Below are 19,825 nucleotides of genomic sequence, written 5' to 3'. Positions count from 1 at the left end.
ACCTGGACAGTTCACCACCCTGAATGAATGTGCGTGCCCCATAGCACCTAAGGACCCACTGAAACCAAACAGCACTGCAGCTCCCGGCGGCCTCTAATGAAATTGTTGCTGGATTTCCCCAATTTGAAAAAAAATAAAAAACAAAAGTATTTATGGATAGCTTTTAGCTAGCACTAATGGTAATCTAATTTTCAAAATGGCCTTTCTAAATTAAGAGGATGACACAGAGAAAGAGCTAGAGGTCTAATGCATGTTAGAGGTCTAATGTGAGTTAAAAGCCTGACTGGGGCCCTCATTAGAGACTCAGTGGAAACAAATGGTTTTCTCCCGCTCAGCTGACAGGGTGCTGATGCTGTTAATACATCAGACAACTAAAAGTGCTGTAATGAAAAACACAGACAGCAACGGCACTGAGATTTATCGAGAGGTATAAGAAAACCGGAGGAGTCATAGTAATGAATCTTTCTGACCACTGTCTTCTAACTCCCCTCTTATTTACTTATATCAATAAATACAACAAGACATGAATAATAGCCTGGAATGTAATTTGGGTTTATACTGCTGCTACACATTAGCTGCTGTGTGAATCAGACAATATGTGGAGTAAACTAAGGAATAAAAGCCTATTTAAAATGATTAAAATACAATCTGAAGTCTGATTATACTGCTGCTAAGAACAAGAATAAAAATGAAATGTGAAGTTTTATAAGATTTTTCCAGCCATTAGGAGTAAAATGTAATGGAAAACCTGGGTTTTTTTATTGGGTTTCCTTAAACCGCATAACTACGTTTCCCGAAAGGCTTCACTGTTTGTGACGTCATCAAAACGCGCAGAGCTGAGGTGGCGTTTACGAGGAGGTAAACAAATTGGATCGTTTCATCTTAAACGTTGAATTAACGAGACGTCTGTTAGACCACGTATTGATTTGATTGAATCTGTCGTTTGTGTATAACGTTTGTGTTCCCTCAGTCACCTGCTGTTGGTCTGTTTTGCCTTTTGTAGCCACGAAAACCAACACGTTACTACAGCTGTGTGCTAACGCTAAGCTAATTTGAATGACTCGCTGCTTGTTTTTTTCCGTCAGGTTGGCTGCTCACCTTAAACATCTTCACCATGACAAAGCTCCTGCAGTGGCTGTTCGGGGTGTCGTTGCTGGGCGCCGTTTGGGCTTTGGTTTCTTTCGACCTGTTGGACCTGAGTCTGCCGCAGACGTACAGAGAGGTCGCTTGGCCGATGCCGCTGTACCTGCTGGTGTCATTCGGCTGCTACTCCCTGGCCACGGTGGGTTACAGGGTGGCTACCTTTAATGACTGTGAAGCGGCAGCGAAGGAGCTCCAGGAGCAGATAAAGGAAGCCAAAGAAGATCTGAGGAAAAAGGGACTGAAGGTGTAGAACCCAGGAAGGAGGACCGTGTAGAAACCGTTGAGACTGGCACACAGACACAGCACGTCACACACCTGTGGTGGTAGCCAAGACGACCTCTGAGCTGGCAGCCTCCCATTGTTTAAACACACCTGGCTCCCCGTTATGCAGCGTTATGTTCTGTCATACTTTGAATATCGGTCCTACCAAGTGTCACACTGCAGCTCTCAGACTAGCTGCTGGATTGTACAGACGCTTTCAGCCCAGTCTCAGTTTCTGTTGTGCAGTTTTTCTGTAGATTATTTTCTCGACAGTGTAAGACGTGCTAGATTTTTATCTGTAAAGACGTGTGTACATTCCATTGTCATATTTCAGACCTGTGCCCTGCAGGTATTGCTGAGAATTAATTAAAAAAGAATTTATTTTTTCTTCAGTTTTCGTTCCTTCATATGTTTGTGGGTCAGAGGGCGGGGGGGTTCTCAATAAGGGCCGGGAGATATGCAAGTATGTGCATGAGCACTTGCATTCCTGCTCTGAATATAACCCACACGGCCTGGGGGGCTTTATATCAACTCCTCAATGCCTCCGTCTGTGTAACAGACAAATCTCTTTTGTCCTACATGTTGCAGTCAATGACATGAAATATACATGCAGCAATCTTCTTCCCCCCCATGTGGAGGTTTGTTCTAGAAATCAGAAAAGTATGCCTTCCTGGAGTAATGTGATGTTGGCGCTTGCAGTTCTTTTGTGTGAGCCTTAAAAGGCTGCCTATGCTCATTTTCAGTGAGCCCCGCTGTGCATAAACAAAGCGTAGCCTGGTCAAAGGCATCATTATAGGGCTTCAAACGCTCCCATAACTTCTGAGCAAAATGCAAAAGAGTTGGCAGTCTGTGTGTGCGCAGGCTCTGCCTGTTGTGCCGTTTGGCTGCTGCTCCATCATGCCTTGCAACGTCACACCCCTTTCCCATCATGAATGTGTGCAAGCTGTTGCTTAGAGCAGACTGGATGAAAGACAACCTGTTATTTACCAGAAAGTCTTCTACTTTGGCAATTACACCAAAGGCTTCCCTCTGCAGGCAGTTATGTTCTTAGTCGTAGCCACATGTAAAATACTTAATCACTTCTCTGTCTTCATCCACCCCCCAAATCTCACTGTAAGCACATTGGTTCTCCTTCTGCAGACAAAAGTACATGTCAGGATATTTTAGGAGTGATGTACAAGAACACGGAGTCAATAGTGTAAGTATTTCTGTGCCTTTTCTCTTTTTAATCCCTTATTTCAAACATACAATACATAAGCTTCATCCCAGACTTTAGCATTTATGTAATAGCAAATCTAAGTAGGTGTAATCTGATGCAGGGACAGATGTTTATAAAAGCCAACACAATAACCCCGAATCTTTTATTCTTTTTTAACATCTCCAAGCAGCAAAAAAATAAGATGAAGTAAGCACAGCAACCACTGCTGCTGCTGCTGCTGCTGGTGTTGCTGCTGCTGCTGGGGAATATGCAGCTCACCTAATAGAGTACAGTAACACAAAGCATGGGCCGAAATCCATAATAACGATTGCACCGTAATAAGCGTACTCTGTTGGCTTGGAGGGTGAGAGGTTTTGCGCCTCTCGTGAGAAAGCTGCAGAGCCGCCTTTGCATTTCAAGTGACTTCTTAAAGATTCAGCCTTGTCAACTTGGAGAGCTGTTATTAGACAGAATCATTTTAGCAGAGCGGCAGTAACAGGCCTTGAATTGCTGCCTGAGCTCTTCAGCTGCCTGATGACAGTAAGGAATAAATCGAGGGCTGATTATTCTCTCCTGGAGTTATGCGACTCAAGGCCCTTTATTGTTCTTCTAGAATGAGGTTTCTCAGAACAGGATTCAAGAGCAGTCGGATGCTCCTTTATTAAACCTGGAATGCAATTTTTGAAATGATAATGACACTTGTACATGTATATTTCTTTCTGCATTTGATCTAAGTAAATAAGAGTAACACCTGTTTGATTATCCTGCCACATGCTCATGGCAGTCTAGACACGGCTCAGCAGTGATTGCTGATCTTTTAGCTTTGCACATCCCTTTATATTGCAGCTCACATGGAGCTGACAGACCTTCCATACGTTTCAGAATACTTAGCCTATTTATTAACAGTCAGGCCCCACCTTATCGTGGCAGGGCATGCAGATCATTTCTTGGTTGGACTCCACAGAGGCTATGACATAATCATTACTGCCTCTGAGCCTCTTCATCGTCTTAGAGAAGAGGAAGAGCGGCCATTATATGAAGAAGGAACAGCTTATCCTTCCCCTGTGTCACACGGTGGTGTGTTCTGTGCTTGTTCTTGTAGCAAAGTAATGATAAATCTCCCCGAAATGTATAAATCCAAAGATTTTGTGCAGGTGTGCTTTTCTAGGATAAGAGCGCCACTTACCAGCAGTTCATAATTGTTCTGTCTGTCATCAACAGAGGAGGATTTGCAGGTGGAATAAAGATGTGCACGGAATGTTCTTCACCTTCTACTTCAAAGTGCCAAGGTGAGAGGCTTCTGCTAAATTGGGAAAGGAGCTGAAAAATTGGAGGAAACCTAATGGGGACTGAGACGGCGGCAGGGGCAGGCCACGAGGTTGTGCCTGCAGCTTGGCCCCAATGAGACACTATAAAAAAACATTTCTAGAGACACTCAGTGACACTGCTGGGAGCAAATCCATCTCGACAGGCTCGAGAACCAAGACTGAAAAATGATAGGTTATCATTTTTCAGCACAGAAAAGACTTTTTTTTTTTTCCCCCACCCACACGTTTCACAGCAAAACCTCAAAACCCATCCAGCAAGGGACAAAAAGAGAAATAGTTAGTAATCGAAGCCCGGAGCTGAAGGAGTTGGAGATTTGATACATTTGATACACACTCAGGGACAGTGAACAACGGTAATGACAGGGTGAGAACGTGACGAGGGGACAAATAGACACCAGAGATAGATGCAGAGAGAGTGAGCGGATGAAAAACGGCACAGTGTGGAAAAAAAGAATGGACAAAGTGACGCAGACAGGAAACCAGAGCATGAGCTGGAACAAGACGGATGACCCTGGCTGTGGTGGCGGAGAGTGTGTGACAGGACTTTTCGGGAAGAGGTGACCACACCCTGACCACCACTGATGGCATTGCATCAAAATGTGCCCTGATTGGCTCAGAGGCTTCCATTCACTCTGTCAGGTGTTTCCTTTGCATGAGCCCCATTTGACCCCGGCCTTACCCAACATGTAACAGCCAAAAAAAGAGAAGAGGGATAAAAGGTGCTTCCGAGCATTCGGCTGTACTAAAACGACATAATCTGAACATGCAGTGCATAAAAACGATGTGAACGAGGTTTAAAAGTCACTCGCAGGTCAGCCTATTGTTCTTTTGCTTCTCATGAACAGCTGCTGTGATACTCACAGGACACTGGGTTCCCATCCTAGAGCAGCATGAAAGCTTATAAATGCTACAAATAGCTACAATAGCATTAGGTAACCTCCCAAAGGCCCCGTAAGGCAGACACTCCTGGCTCTTGTGAGTAGTAACATACGCTAGCAGGCGGACAGGGACTGGTCATCATGTGTCCTGCTGATAGGAGGTTTGACTCAGCCCAGAGATGCAGAGATAAAGCAGCTGGTCCTGCCAAACCCGCTCTGCATTGTGGCTTTCATGGCTTCCTCCCAGGTTTTAGTGTCACACGCTGCTGGCTCAGCTTTGGATCTGTGTGAAGAGAAATGGACAAAATCTAGTCAATTTCGTTTTGTGCTCATTATAGTAGGTTGGACCTAAAAGCGAATGCATATGAGATTACTGCAGCAGCGTGCTAACATTTGCTAATTAGCAGTTTAACCCTGTGTAATCTCCTTAGTCTTGCAGGTGTTTGTTGTAAAGACCGAAGTGCTGGATTATTGAACTTTTGACCTAAAGGGTGACACTAGTGGGAACGTCAGGAGTTCAACACTTTAAAGCAAGACCTTGAGTGACATTTCACAGTTTGGATTTAGCAAATTAACTGCATGCTCTCTCTCTCTCTCTCTCTCTGCTGTGAGGAAATGTGCAGGATGATGGAGGTGAAAATGGGCAATATAGCTTCTCCTAAACTTGTAAAGACATTGTTCCTGTTTTTGGCGCTCGGCGTTGTTCTGTTTATCTCCTGCTCTGCCTGTAACATTTATTACAGTGTTAAAAGTTTAGCACTCGCTGTTCACATTTACTCAAGCTGGTATGCCGAACGAGTGAGTAAATAAAAAGAATTGTTCCCTCTTGACGAGCTTGTACTCAGTGGAGCCTCTCTCCTTGGGGTCGGGCGGTTGAGGGGCCTGTCCAACAGCCTTAATTTATGGCCTATGTCTTTGAAAACATTGGGGAGTTGTGAGGCTGTGGCACCAGGTTTTGGTGCTACAGCTGTTTTTACTGTCATGGCTGTAAAGCTCCCCTAGCAAGGGAGAGACAGGAGACGGCAAGATGAGAACAATGGTTTGCCATACAGCTGGCAGACAAGCGAAGTATCACGGTTGGAGAGAGGAGGAGGAGGAGGAGGAGGAGGAGGAGGAGGTGTGTTTGTGTGTGTGGAGACTCAACATAAGGTTGAAATAAAGATAGCAAAGGGATCTTTAATCTTCCTGCCAAAAGGCAGTGCTAATGGTAATCATAAACATAGCATGCAACTCCTTTATCTCTGTTTTTTTCTTAGCTTTCCTGTCTCTGGCCACCTTGGCCTTGATTCTATTTGCCTCCTGTCACATTAGTGTGTGAGAACCATTATCTGAGATATTGGCTGCTCTGGAGATCTTTCCGGTGTAATCAAAAAGAGAAATGGGTTTGGTTTCCTGAAAACTTTGTAGCACGAAAATCACCCTAACTCCAAGAAATAAGGATTCTCTTATTGAAGATGGCACTTTGGAAATTGTATTGTTAGTTCTTTTTAAGGGTACTTATGAATACATATGAAACAAGAGGAAACTAACCATCCCTCAGGTGTTGGCGTTGCTACATACTGAGAAATCCGTGCACAACATGAACCCTGCATGACCCAATTGCAAGAACAGAGCCAAAAGAAGTGTGGCAATCCATTTGCTCCTCACGCTCCTGAGAAGTCATCCGAAGAGGTCCAGTGTTTTACTCCACTTACTACGGGAAAGAAGGAGCTCTCACTTCTCACTTCTCTCAGGTTTGGTACTACAACACAATTTGTGGCTCTGTGAGGCCACTGAAACACACAGACTCTCTTCAGGCACAAGAAAAAGAAATCTGTGAAGACTGCAGGCCAGGTGATAGGCTGCTTTCTGGCATGCAAACCCGGAGGACTACCTGGAAGAGGGTTTCACTGTCACAGGGGGAAACTATACAATTCCCACCGTGTCACATACGGACATATGGTCAGAGTCTGATGGCAGAAGGAAGCATTCAACAAAAAATGTTGTTCAGTAGAGGACAATGGACGCCCTTTTGCTGCACGTATAAATGCCAAAGCAAAAATAATGCTGTAGAAGATTTGAAAGTAGTAACCATAGTAACCAAGAGCCAAACAATGATGTTTTTTCTCTATAACAGCAGGACAAAGTGAAGAATGAGCCAAACAACTGGCAGCTCTCAAACATAGACCTCCTGGTTCAAGCTGCAGTGCAGCTATATGACCAAAACGCCTATGCAAATGAATTAAAAGCATTAAGGCTGAAAGTGTTTCATTATGAATTATGCCACAAAGCCAATGGCTTGAACTTCTTAAAGAAACCTTGGGGTGACATGATGACGGGTTCTTGCATCTTAAATAATAACAAAAACAGCTGTTCTGGTTTTCCAAAAATATCTTTTTTTTTTTATTTCACATGAAAATTTTTCACATTTATCATATTTATCAAACATGTTTTTATATAATCTATATATATTTATATAATATATACATATTATACACATTTCTTACTTACACATGTACAAAATTAGGCAACAAGATTTTCAGATAAAAAAAGACCGACTTCAATGGTAGTCAAATACGGTTGTGCTTTGTTGATCGAGCCAGCCTGTCAGGTGAAGGATGTGCTTGGCAACTTGGTTTGATGCTGTGTCTCGTCTGTAGCGAACCGGTGGTTATAAAAACTTTGAAATCATGTGACTGCTTGCGTTTGGAATTTGTGTTGGAAAGCACCATGATCCACAGGGTGGAGTCCTGCACTGAGAAATATTTGATAACCAGCTCTTCAGACGGTTTGACCAAATACAGGGGCGAGATCCAACCAGCAGAGGAGGCCAGCCTCTCTGCGGTGCACACAACATCTCAGTGTTTGCTTTTTGGCAGAAAAAAAAACAAAACATTGTGTCTCTTTCAATCTCCACAGCTCATTCACCTTTTCTCAACACACTCATATTCTCTTTCACACATGTACTACCTCCACCAGGAGAAGAGAGAGGAGAACCCTCCCTGCTGCCAACAGTAAACATTTCATGGTATATATACACAGTAAAACTTCAGCTGCAAATGTTATAAATTATCTTCACAGAATGTACACGTAACAATGTAGAGTGTGTGTTACACACCGTCTGATGTCCTGTGTGTGTGTGTGTGTGTGTCTGTGCAGTTATTAGTGCTACAGTAAATAAGCACATGGTCTGCAAAGAAGGAATGGTACTCATGAGAACAGATCCCGTGTCTGTCAATGCTACATTTAGAGAAAGTAATCACTTGGGACATCAATGCCACTCAATACCATTACGATAACAAGACAACAAATAGTACACGATACTCGAGGGTGGAATAGTGTACAAGTTGGAGAGATGACTCGTCTTTGGCTCAAAAGGTTCGAGATTACTTTGCCTTTAAATGCTTATTTGTTGTCGTTTTTTTAAATTCAATGTTGGTCGTGTTGCTCTTGATTGTTTTTCAGACACTTCAACTTTGTCGTAGCGATGTCCCCCAAAAGCGGTTTTCTTTTTGGAGAGCCCAAACAAAAACAAACTGAGGACAGCTTTGTCTTGAAAAAAAAAAAATACTGTCATCTTTTGAAGAAACGGGACAAAGCACAAATCTCAAATGTTACTTTGCACATGTTGTGCAAGCGAGTCCATCTGTACTCTGCCGGCTTCAAAAGTCTCTCCCTGTGGCCAGCACTGGGCATGGATTTTTTGAGTCAGTGGTTTCCATCCCCCACAGACTGTCTTCATTGTAGTCCCTGACAAAAATTCCTGTGCTCTCAGTGCAACAAAAGCAGTAATGACAGCGGGACTAGCAACGAGAGAATTGAGAGGGATGTAGCTGCCCCGGCGGAGTTTGTCCGTACACTCTTCTGGACGTCTGGCAGGATTACCACCGGGTCATCTGCTTAAAGACAGGTCACAAAGAGGACACATTAGTACCCCAAATGTTACACCCATCAATGTACCTGAATTGTTTTGAGGTCAGGGATAATTAGAAAGGACGCCACATACCTGCAGGCAGTCTGTTGGACGGGTTGTGAACCCCACCCCCAGTCCCAACTTCAGTCCCACCTGTGCCCCCTTTGGCCACTCTGGCCTCTTGAGAGCCTACAAGAGAAGCAAAAATGTCATCAATTACCCTGTGTGGGTCTCGCAATAGCCTAACATGACTATTAGCGGTGATTGTGCTCCTCTCTTGTCATCCAGGAGGGTGGTTTTTACTCACCATCAGCAGCTACAACATCCACCCTGAGCCTGAGGCACTCTTGGCCATGGTGGTGCAAAGGTTTGGCTGCAGGGAAGAAACAACACAAGCGTTAACATCCTCGCTAATACACTTATCCTCCTGTGGTCGCTTAATCCACCTACACACACACACACACACACACAAATACTTGGCAACAGAAAGACACAGGGACAAAGCCTGAGGACGCCATCTGTGACCAGGCAAAGTGTGTCTTGTCCTGCCGTTTATCTAATTACAGCCATGGTCAGGGTGACAACATTGCCTGCGCTTTGTGGTCACATTCTAGCCAGGATAGTGTTGCAGAAACTTGCAAAAACTGAGTCAACACCCCAGTTTATTTACATGCTAAGTTTCAAAGAACTGGCCAACAAGTTTCAGCATATCACAGCTGGTAAACAAACACAGTTTCTTATGAAGTAATTAGAAATCTAGGTCTACAACCTGGCACAACAGTGTATAAGCAAGTGCTAAAAATGCTAACAAAACTTCATTTTGTTGCCCCTAAGCCTCAGTTTTGGCATTTTTTGTGCATGCCACCACACATTTTCCATCACTTAATATCACTTTTTCTGATATATGACAACAAAGAAAGACACTTACAGATATAATAGTAGCTTTCTCCTTGGCGAAACTCTTTTCCCAGAGTAAACGGTGTAAAACGCTGGAACTTTTCGGAGAACTTCTCAGGAGCATGAGGAGCGAACGGATGCCCGCACTCCCACCGCATCTGATCGTACGACTGCGGCTTACAGGAGTCATAGTCTTCCCGCTCCACCATGTAGAGCACGTATCGTTCAGCATCCAGCAACGGTACTTCACCCTGCGGGTAATGGGGGCAGACGATGTCCAGGTAGTCATTGAGCCTCACCTCCACGGTGTAGTCGTCCCATCGAAACCTGCAGGGACGAGGCAGAACAGAAAGGTTAAGCAGGTGGCAAGAGACTGATAACCGTGGTTATAGCATTGGAGCAGTAATAAATATAAGCTTCAAAACCTGTGATTATATATTGATCGGCTACAAGCAAGCGTACAACAGGGAAATCAGAGAAAAGACTGAGAGGCCTGGGAATGGCAGATAGAGAGCCAGAGAAAGAGAAAGTGTTTGTGTGAGGAGGTGGATGTATGTGTTGAAGTGGAATGAAGAGGAAAAATGCAATAAGGGAAAGAGTGATCTGCAGAGAACACGTGCATAAATATGGATGAAAGTGAGCAAGAGTAGCTGCTGCTGCGCTGAGTTAGCACTGAGTGAGCATTGATCCCATGTCCCCCAGGAGCTGAGTGATGTTTACAGAGAAACATTAGCAGTCAGTTAGCCCGTCAAGACAGAAGATGAGTATCGACATCAGCAGGCCACTCGCACAGATGGAGTAGTAGAATGCATAATGTGAATTTCACCTGACTGCACCAAGATACAAATAAATGTCACATCTGCTTTAACTCATTCATCAGGGTCAGATAGACAGGCACACATACAACATGAGTCCGGTGTCAGTCTGTAACTGTCTTGCACCACACTCCCTCTCATTACAAATACAGAGAGAGGCAGTCAGACTGTCTGCCTCCCCTCTATTCCTCCTTGCATCCCTCCCTTCTCTCCTCCACCCTCTTTACGATGGTCTTTAAGTAAACTTCCTCTCCTCTCCTCTCAGACCTGGCACGTGCACAACAAAAAGGCATTTCATTTCAGCTAGCATGTCCGCACATAAACAATCCGATTATTACAGAAGGTTTAGACTAGTTAAATAGCAATTTAGCACAGTCTGAGGCGGCCTTATCTCAACTATCCACGATTCTTTCAGCCATAGTATGAGTTTATCTCCAGGGAATCGTCACTAAAGGTATTTCAGCTTTGTTCTTCCCCCCTCCTTACCCCCTGACTCACTGAGTGCTCGCTCTAGGGGCAGCTCACAGCTAATGCTGGCCTTGTAGCAGAAGCCATCTATCACCAGCCAGGAGCAGTAGCTGACCACTAGAAGCACACACAAACTCACACACACTTCCAAGTAATTCCCATCTATCAACAACCTTAAGCTTTGGCTACCTACTATTTACACCCACTGAACACACACACACACACACACTCCTCCTCCCACTGGTACTAATCTCCCAAGTGATGCCTATCACTTTACTGTCTCCTACTGCTTTGGATCACCATGGGTTCCCTGCGAATGGATGAAATTTGACAGGCTTAAATATTTTCAAAACACACAAGGAGAATGTGTGTGTAATATAAGGTTTTGTTGATTTTGAAATGAATATTATATGAATATATATAATAGACTGTCAAGTTTTCAACAGACACACAAAGAAGAGCCTACTCACTGCTATTTAATCAGACCTACAGATCTCAAGGAGTTATGTGTTTTCAAAGGCCTGCAGGGTGTTAAACCGACACCTTCAGCACTGAAGGCCTTTTTTTTCCTTAAGGGAGATTTTTCTTTGTGGCATTTCCCATAAAAACACCCTAAATGTAATAAGTAGCATTTGTGGAGTTTGTGTTTGTGTGACAAGGTCCATATGTGTGACTGACGATCAAAGTGCACAGGCACAGACGCCAGTCGCTCGTTAGCTAGTGTTGTTGTTTGTTACCCTGGGTACCCCCATGGTAAAAGGACAGACGCCATGGCTCCAAACTCTGGGCCCTGACTTCTGCTTCACCCCCCCCGCCCCTCTGGCCCCCTTCCTCCTCCTCCTCCTCCCACCTACAGTCCCTTTTCTCCTCTCTTCCTCACTGCATTCCCTCAATACCGATGAGCAGATAAGCCGGCAACACAATTACAACAGTAACACAAGCCCATTAGAAAACAAGCATCTTTTTAGTGTAGTGATGAAACTTCCATCTAACTGTGCAGATAATGTGCTCCAGCCAACTTTCGGGAGGGCAGAGCAATAATTACCATTTTGCCATGGTCCAGACGGCTTAACGCTTATCTGCAGTTTGCCTGCCACGCTCTGTTTACCACATTGGCGCTAAAGTGTTTTTTCCCCCTGCCACTTTCAATTCCAGTCGAATCGATAACACTATTGAACAAACACCGTTGTCTGTTTTTTTGCCTGACAGAGTTATCATCCCCCTGCAAACAGTGAAAACACAAACAAACTCCCCACACACGATCCCTCCCTCACCCCGAGCCCTGATTACAAACTGGTTGTGGTATGGTCCCAATGTGTTCATCAAAAGAGGGTCGAAGGGGGGTGCAATTAAAACACAAAAAGGGGTATTAAAGTTGCCCTGGAGGGGGGTAATTATGCCCTCCTGCTCCCCACTTCCCAGCCCCTGTAGGCAAAGAGACAGAGCACATGAATAGGCGTGGGCGGGGGAGGGGGGGTCAAAGGGCTTGAGTGGGGAATGGCTTTTGAAGTTTCTCTCCGTTAGCGGTTTATGTTTGAGTGCTACAGTTGCTTTATCAATGCCACTATTTCATACAGTGTCTCTATTCACAATGTGCCCGCGCTGATGGAGCACCTCACTTAGCAGGGAGAACAGTTGCTGAATACGCATCGGGGAGGCTGGCTAGCACCTTTTATTAATGGAAAATAGTTTTAATTATCCTGCTGCCTTTTGTTCCCCTCTAACGCCTCACCATTGAAACGTTCCACATCATCAGTTTAATTAACTGATTGGACTAACTGCACTTCAAAGAGAGCTTTGGCTTTGCTGTGAAAAAAGTTTAACTAACAAAGTCAAATCATGCCACCTTCACTAACGCAGAGAAAATCCTCTTTCTCTCTGTCTACCCTGGTGTGTGTCCTTTGTTATTTCTGTCTTCCAGACTGTTTCCTTCTCCCTCTCTCTCTGTGAATGGCCTGTCATGATTTATTTCCATTGTTTACAGTGAAGCATCAGTAAACGTCACGGCATGAAGGTATGATTTGTGAAGCTATGGAGCAGGGATTGTGCTCGTGTTTGTCTGTCTCAGCCTGATACTTGGTTAGGTGTATGTGTGTGTATGTGTGTTGCCTCTACAGCCCTGAGGAATCTGGGAGTGTGTTTCAGTCATGATAAGGTTGATAATGAATGCCAATAATGAACAGTGATGATAGCGCTGAGGGAATGTCAAGTGGTCAGATGTGAGCACAATCTGGTGAAAAATAGAATACAGGCTGTTCCCGGCCGCTCTTCCCCCCCCTCTAAGAAGGAATTCCTGATTTATTGGAAGCTCTTCTGGAGCAGGAGTCTAATCTCTTTTCTTTAATCTCTCTAGCCTGCATTTTGCTTTCTTCTCCACCTCGATCACCCTCCTTTCATCCATCCATCACCCTCTCATCTCTGCACTCTATCACCCTGTGGAATGCCGGACGTCTGAGAAGAAGAGGCCGTGATGTGGATCAAAGGTCGGACAATTGCCAAGTCAGCATCGGAGAACTTTATACGCCTACAGTCAGCAAGAAAAGGACGAATGCTATGACGGGAACCACTCTCCAGACTAATCTAAATCTATTCTGGTAAGGCTGATAAAGGTCACTGTAGCACAACGCCTAACCACGTAAACAAGGTTATTTTCCTCCGGACCAAAAAGTTGACTGGCTTTATGCCACGGATGAGTGAAGCAGAATGTGGGGACCACCTAATCGGCTCATCCAAGCCGGGATTATTGGGTGGAGCACAGGCTGAGCTGGGGTCCATTCAGTAGCAGCAGACCCTGCTTAATACCAGGGCTTAGAGTGGACAGCGAGGCCCCAGAGCAGGGGCTGATAGGTGTGGACAGAGTAAAGGGTGACACAGGCAGTGTGGAGTTTTTTTTTTCTTCCTTTGCACCACTATTGTTCTCACATAGAGTAGGGGAATTACTCCTTTACACAGGAGTTCAAAAGAGGTGCACTGTCTATGAAAGTGTGCGTGTGGAACTAGAGGTGTAATGGAAGACTCAAGGGAGCCAGATTAATAAGTGATGAAGCCAGCGGCCCATTATCAGAAGAAGGAGATGTAGTTTAGTTAAGAAGGACTGTTCAATTTTATTGTTCAAAATTCTCCTTGTTTTATCTATCTATCTAATCATCCATCAACGTCAGCCATCCCCTCCCACTCTCTGTCCGTCTTTCATCACTCAATAAGCAAAGCAGATCCTTGTGTCAACTCGGTCCCTCCCCCACATCAGACTTGGTGAACCAATCAAAACCTGTCCTGGTGGCTGGCATTCCAAAAATGCAACTCTCTGACCCAGCGTTTGCACAGCCAAGCACAAAGTGATGTGGGGTATGCCGGGGGTCGTCATAGAAACAAATATGGTCCTCCCTTTTAACATAATATTCCAGCCTCCAATCTTTTGACTTTTTGTCATCCGTCTCAATCGGCTCTCACCCTATCTGTCATTCAACCTTTGTCTGTCTGCATCATTCTTCATTCTGCCAGCATTCTTGGCTGAACTAGTCAAGCTCCTTTTTACCGACGAGAGACAAACCTTTAAGTCCAGCAGAGAAATAATTGGCTGATTCCTCTGCACTAAGGAGGCTTAGATAAATACATATGCTCTTTCCAGCCGTCTCACACTGTCCCCTGAGCCATTTGTATCTTCTAAGGGCAAGAGCAGAAAGGTCAGCACTGACACCACATTTCTCAGGAGGCAAACATGTGTACAAGAAAATAGATTTTTGCTGGATTGATTTCCAAACAACAAAACTTTTAATGCTTTTTTGTTGCCTTGCAAACACAAACCGAGAGTGTAGCATAATGAACTCCACTGGGAATTCATAGTGTATAATTATAATCTGTGTACAGCAGGAGCAGATAGAAAGCAACAGGTTGTGCTTACAGAGTATGTAATTGTACTAACAGAACTGACCACTAGGGGTAGCAGTACTTGCTAAGGGACCGTGTTTACACAGTCCATGTAGACTTTCAACAAACAAGACACAAAAAGGCAATAGAAAAACAAAAGTTACACAATAGCACATATTTACACAACAAGACAAACACAATGGTTCATTTCACAGATACTATCTAGTTAATTCTTCCTCATTCAAACACAATGTTGGTGTCCTGAAAGTCACCAAGACTTGACAAACAAGTCTCTAGACACACACTCAGCTCAGACACCAACGCTTAATTGTACCACAAGCATAGATCTGTGTACTAAAGGGGTGTTTCTTCTTCCATGATGTGGAGGAGAATAGTGTGAAGGAGCAGAGGAGAGCTGATCATCCCCTGGATGAGCAGGGGGCACCGAAACACTGGCAGGGTTCACACTGATCAGAGGAGAATCCCAAATGGAGACATACAGAGATTTGACAGTGGGGCAGGCACAGCAGGTGGAAACGAAATCATCTTCAAGGCTCCACTGCTGAACACATGCCTGTTAAAACAATTAATCAAGACGTTAATCTGAACACATTCATTGTGTTCACACAGGCCTGGGAAATCCAATCACCTCCCGCATCCAGACTTTTACAGTCTTGCGTGTGTTGGTGTGTGAGAAATGTATTGTTTATTGTGCAGACAGGATACGCTGTTTTCCCGGGAAAATGCGTAACCAGGAAGTGCAGCACTTCAGAGGAGAATCGCAGCAGACAGCGTGCAGACTCTGGTAACGCCAGCAGCACGCCTGTGGGAAGTTAAAACCTTTGGCCTGATTCACTATCTAGTGCAGTCAATAAAAACCAGCTCTCCTGCATCTGACAACGCAAGAACAAGTGGGGGAAGAAAACTACTTTTGCCGATTTAGTCTTATGATTACAGACTGTACAGATAGGAAACACACGTCAGTGATCGCTGAGGCGATTATCATCCGTTTGACAATCTCTCCGTATTTTCCCCAGATTTAATTCACCAGACGGATTACAAGGCCAGATTAAAAGCAGTGGGAGGGGAGGGGTGACTGACAAATCGAGACAAAGATGGAGAGAGGAATTTTTTTAAAGAGAATACTGACCAAATATGGGGGAAGGGGCGGATGTGGTGGGCTTTAAAGCAAAGGCTGGATTAGGAAGTGAAGTGGGAAACCTGGATGTTTTTCAAGGAAAAGTAGCTTTGGTACAGATTACTTGGAACCTGCAGAAATCTCTTATCTATTGTACCCACTTAATCACACCCACTGATGTGCCTACTCAATCTTTTATTTCATCTCTCAAGACACGTACGTGCATACGTATGAAAGGCAAATAAACCCTCCAACCTACACTACATATGTCTTTCTTTTCTCACTGTATTACACTCCTGTAACTCTGGCTACTGCTTCAACAAGATGCTTAGAAGAGGACACATACACACACATGGACAGGCAAATTAAAAGACCAGGAAGAGTGCAAAAGAAAAACACTTTTGCTGAGAGTACTAGAGTGGCTTTTCATAAGGAGGTGGAAGAAGGAAGCTTTAAAGGAGAGAGAGCAAAAAGGAGGAAAAAGCGTGAAGGAAAGGGCAAAGTGCCTTGTGACGGATCGCCATGGGTGCCAAGAACGATAAAAAAATTCCACACCTCTTAGCATGCCTCCCCCCCTTCTCTGAGAACCAGAGCTGGAGGTGAGGAAATAATAGACTGAAAAGGGACAGCTTGTAAAGTTGAGATAAAAAGCTAGTGGAGGAGCGAAAGAAGACCGAAAAGACAGGAGGGGGAAGGAAGAATGAGAGTTTCCCAGAGGCAGAGCCACGGCTGTGTGAAGAGGGGCTGGCCTGAGTGGCAGCCAGTATTCAGGGACCACCGGCATGACAGAATGACTGACAGATTGATAGAGGCCATGCCACTTCATCACACAGCGAACTCTGACCCACGATCAGTCACACCAGTTACTATTCTCTTTCTGTTGCCCACCGTGAAAACCATTCCCCAATTTGTATGGGAAGCAACACAAAACGGCCACATTGACTGGTTAAATACCAAGAAAATCCTTCATGTGGGTGAAACATACCATAAATAACTCCCATTTGAGCAAACACAGCAGAAAAAGTGTTGTCGATTAAACGAGTAATACCAAAAATAAAGCAATAAGAGACAGATAAGCTCAAAAATATGATGTATGAGTGAGCCATGAAACAGTTAAGTTGAGACCACAGAACCAAGCTGAAAAGGGAACCTGGCCAAGAGGAGGGGGAGGGAGGTGTTGGAGAGAGGGAGAGACAGGTACAAAGCAGAGGAGGTGGAGGGGGTGGTGGGTGAGGTGGTGGTCTACTCATGCTCTGTCAGCAGGGAGAAAAAAAAGGGAAAAGCAGTGAAAGAGCAGATTATTGCCACACACTGGAGTCCAGCGGGCTCTGGGGACGATGTTAACATCAGTCACAACCATGTGTGTGGATGACTGGGTTAATGTGTATGAGAGTGTGTGACTCACTTTACATGTGAGTGAGCTTATGCACAGACACTCCCTTTAACAAAAAGAAAAACACACACACACACACGCTGGCATGCCTGGATCTGAGCAGCCGAGGAACGCCGGTGAGCCTCGTTCTGGGAAACCAACCTTTTTGGGTGACTAAGCTGTTGCTAATCAGAAACAAGGTTGAAAAGTGCTGAAACACACACACATCCACATTGTCAAGAATGGATTTCACTCAAGCTGAAACAAAAGTACAGGCAGATACGACCTTGGAAGTCAGCAGGCCCCAAGGCGTGCTCACTCACGGGCTGAAATCAGTATAAGGAAAACTGTGCATGTGTTAAGTGTTGTAAAATCCCTCAACAAACAGAAAGAAAGAGGAAATGAGTCTGCACCACATGGACCAAAGTGATCAATCTGAGAAATCAATGTGATTAACAACAGCTTGCTGCTTCGTGGGATGCAACAACAGACCCAGACTAAAAAAACATGGACGTCAACACAACGTATCAAGTAACGGCTCAGTGGGAGAAGAGATTGTCGGGAATGATGAAAAGATCTCAGAAACTCTGTGCTTTTTCTGTGAATGCAGGATTAAGAGCGGCCAGAGGGAGAGATTTAGCACAGTCATCTGGGAAAAAATAGCAAGTGCAAAAGGACGGATTAGCAGCATATATGCACATGTATACACAAGAACGACCACCGTACAGCGGCTGGGGACACAACAAAATGTATTTCTATCTGGGACTTCATTCTGATTTTCATTGAAAGGCTTTGTGTCACTGTAATTATGGACTTTCTGAGAACAGTACATTTGTTAACCACAGGGGGAGGAGGTCAGAACCAGAGACAGCAGCGGAGAACATTTGAATATATGACAGTGTGTGAGCCCAGCAGTGATTGATTTGGATGGCGTCAGTTGGTGTGATTGAGCGTCCTCGTTTGGGATTGGGTGGCTCCGTCTGCCAGGGAGTCTCTGTTTGTGCTTGTCGTTCTATGTGTGTCAGTGGGTGTGTTTGTGTGTGGGTTGCGAACCTCATTTCACCCCAGCCGTCATCAACCATAATTCTAATTGACCCCCACTTATTCCAAACAGCCCTTAACCCCCCGACAATTTCAGCTCCGATTTCTACTCCCAAAGCAATCCATCTCTCTCTCTCTCTCTCCCCCATGGTTGTGTGACCTACTGGGCAGGCCTCAAGTTACCTCCTCTGTCTCTGTCATACACCATTATTACTCGTCTTACCACCTGAAATATGAACACCCCTATGTCTCCCTGACAGCCAAGCATGAACCCCAAGCGATTCTTCTTGATTTAGGAGATAAGGCAACCTCCCACTCTGCACAGAGGTTAGGGCTCTCTGTCAGATGGGGAGGGTATTGCAACAGATATTTCAACACGTTCTGCTGTGAGTCAAGCCTGTAAAAAATCAACACAAAAAATAAAAACCCCTCATAGGATTTCAGCCCATGTTCAGCACAGAACATGGTCATTTTTGTGCCTACAGAAACATGTTCCTGCTAAAGCAGCGTTCTTCCCCTTATTTAACTACCGCACAGAAAGATAAATACATGACATAACCTGATGTAAGTAATCCTGCAGCACAGGTACACACAGACTGAGATTGCGAAATGGATTAAAATCTGAACCGGCTGGACACGGATTTACAGGTAAACAGCGCTATAATAACAGGTTTGAGCTCAGGAGGGGAGGGAAGAGAGAAAGAGGGAGGGAGAGAGAGAGAGAGAGGGAGGGAGAGAGAGGCTCCCAACTGTCTTCTCCCATTATCATGACAACAGCAGCCAGTTGCTTCCATCACAAATTCATTACAAACTCGCTGAATATGCATGAGCGGCAACTATTCACGTGCATTCTGAATGTAAATCATAATGCACGGGGAGGTGCGTTTAAATGTAATGCCGTAACTATGCAGTAAATCAATATACAAATAAAAACAAAGATAAAGAGCAGATACTTACTTTGGGTTCGTGCTGTTCCAGTAAACGCTGTGTCGTTCCGCCGAAGCAAACCAGGCGCAGACGCTCGCAACGAAGCCCACAATCCAAACCAAATCCATGGTGGAGAGGAGCGGAGGCGTGCAGTGCAGAGAGAGAGACAGGGGGACACAACTCAGGTAGGTTGTGCAAAAAAAAGAAGCAAAAAAAAGTTTAACGCAAAAAGCACCTGGAGAGCGTGCGCTGGAGCAGACGCTTTACGCACGCAGCGGGGGTGAAAGAAGGAAAAAGACTCGATTACAACTGCAGAGGAACTGAAACAAAAAACTGCAGAGAGGCCGAGAGAAGTCGACAAATCCGTATTGAATGAAAGCTTAAACTGCGTGGAGCCTGGTTTTGTGAAACGCCCACAGACGCGCGCCACGCCTCCTGTGAAAGAAGTGACCAATCAGAGGGCTGTCCGAGAGACGCGAGTTTATCTCTCCGCATGTACTCTACTGTATGTTTACTGTGGTGGATATTATTAGGACTTAGTGTGGATGAATCCAGAATATTTACTGCGGTATCAGAACATTAGGGCCTGGGCTGCTCTTG

At 44.8% G+C, this 19,825-nt stretch overlaps 2 protein-coding genes across 4 annotated transcripts; one reads left to right on the top strand and one right to left on the bottom strand.

Annotated features, from left to right (window-relative positions):
- The first annotated feature begins 800 nt into the window (after positions 1-800).
- Positions 801-1,796, top strand: dpm3 (dolichyl-phosphate mannosyltransferase subunit 3, regulatory). Of its 2 annotated transcripts, none has more exons than XM_028399466.1 (2): positions 801-858; positions 1,086-1,796. In XM_028399466.1, the coding sequence occupies exon 2, from the start codon at positions 1,115-1,117 to the stop codon at positions 1,391-1,393; it is 279 nt and encodes a 92-aa protein (XP_028255267.1). In that variant the 5' UTR covers positions 801-858; positions 1,086-1,114; the 3' UTR covers positions 1,394-1,796. The 2 variants fall into 2 exon arrangements, with proteins under 2 accessions (XP_028255267.1, XP_028255268.1); XM_028399467.1 differs by lacking the exon at positions 801-858 and adding an exon at positions 859-983.
- A 5,522-nt stretch (positions 1,797-7,318) lies between these two features.
- Positions 7,319-19,585, bottom strand: efna1a (ephrin-A1a). Of its 2 annotated transcripts, none has more exons than XM_028399634.1 (5): positions 19,256-19,585; positions 9,629-9,924; positions 9,008-9,073; positions 8,794-8,889; positions 7,319-8,686 (listed from the first exon to the last, which is right to left on the bottom strand). In XM_028399634.1, exons 1-5 carry the CDS (start codon positions 19,351-19,353, stop codon positions 8,559-8,561), a joined length of 684 nt encoding a protein of 227 aa, XP_028255435.1. In that variant the 5' UTR covers positions 19,354-19,585; the 3' UTR covers positions 7,319-8,558. The 2 variants fall into 2 exon arrangements, with proteins under 2 accessions (XP_028255435.1, XP_028255436.1); XM_028399635.1 differs by having other exon boundaries at positions 7,319-8,683.
- Between the last annotated feature and the right edge of the window lie 240 nt (positions 19,586-19,825).

Source organism: Parambassis ranga, chromosome 2, assembly GCF_900634625.1.
Source record: "Parambassis ranga chromosome 2, fParRan2.1, whole genome shotgun sequence".
NCBI lineage: Eukaryota > Metazoa > Chordata > Actinopteri > Ambassidae > Parambassis > Parambassis ranga.
The sequence above is the reverse complement of the archived record's forward strand: the minus strand, read 5'-3'. Positions and strand labels throughout refer to the sequence as shown.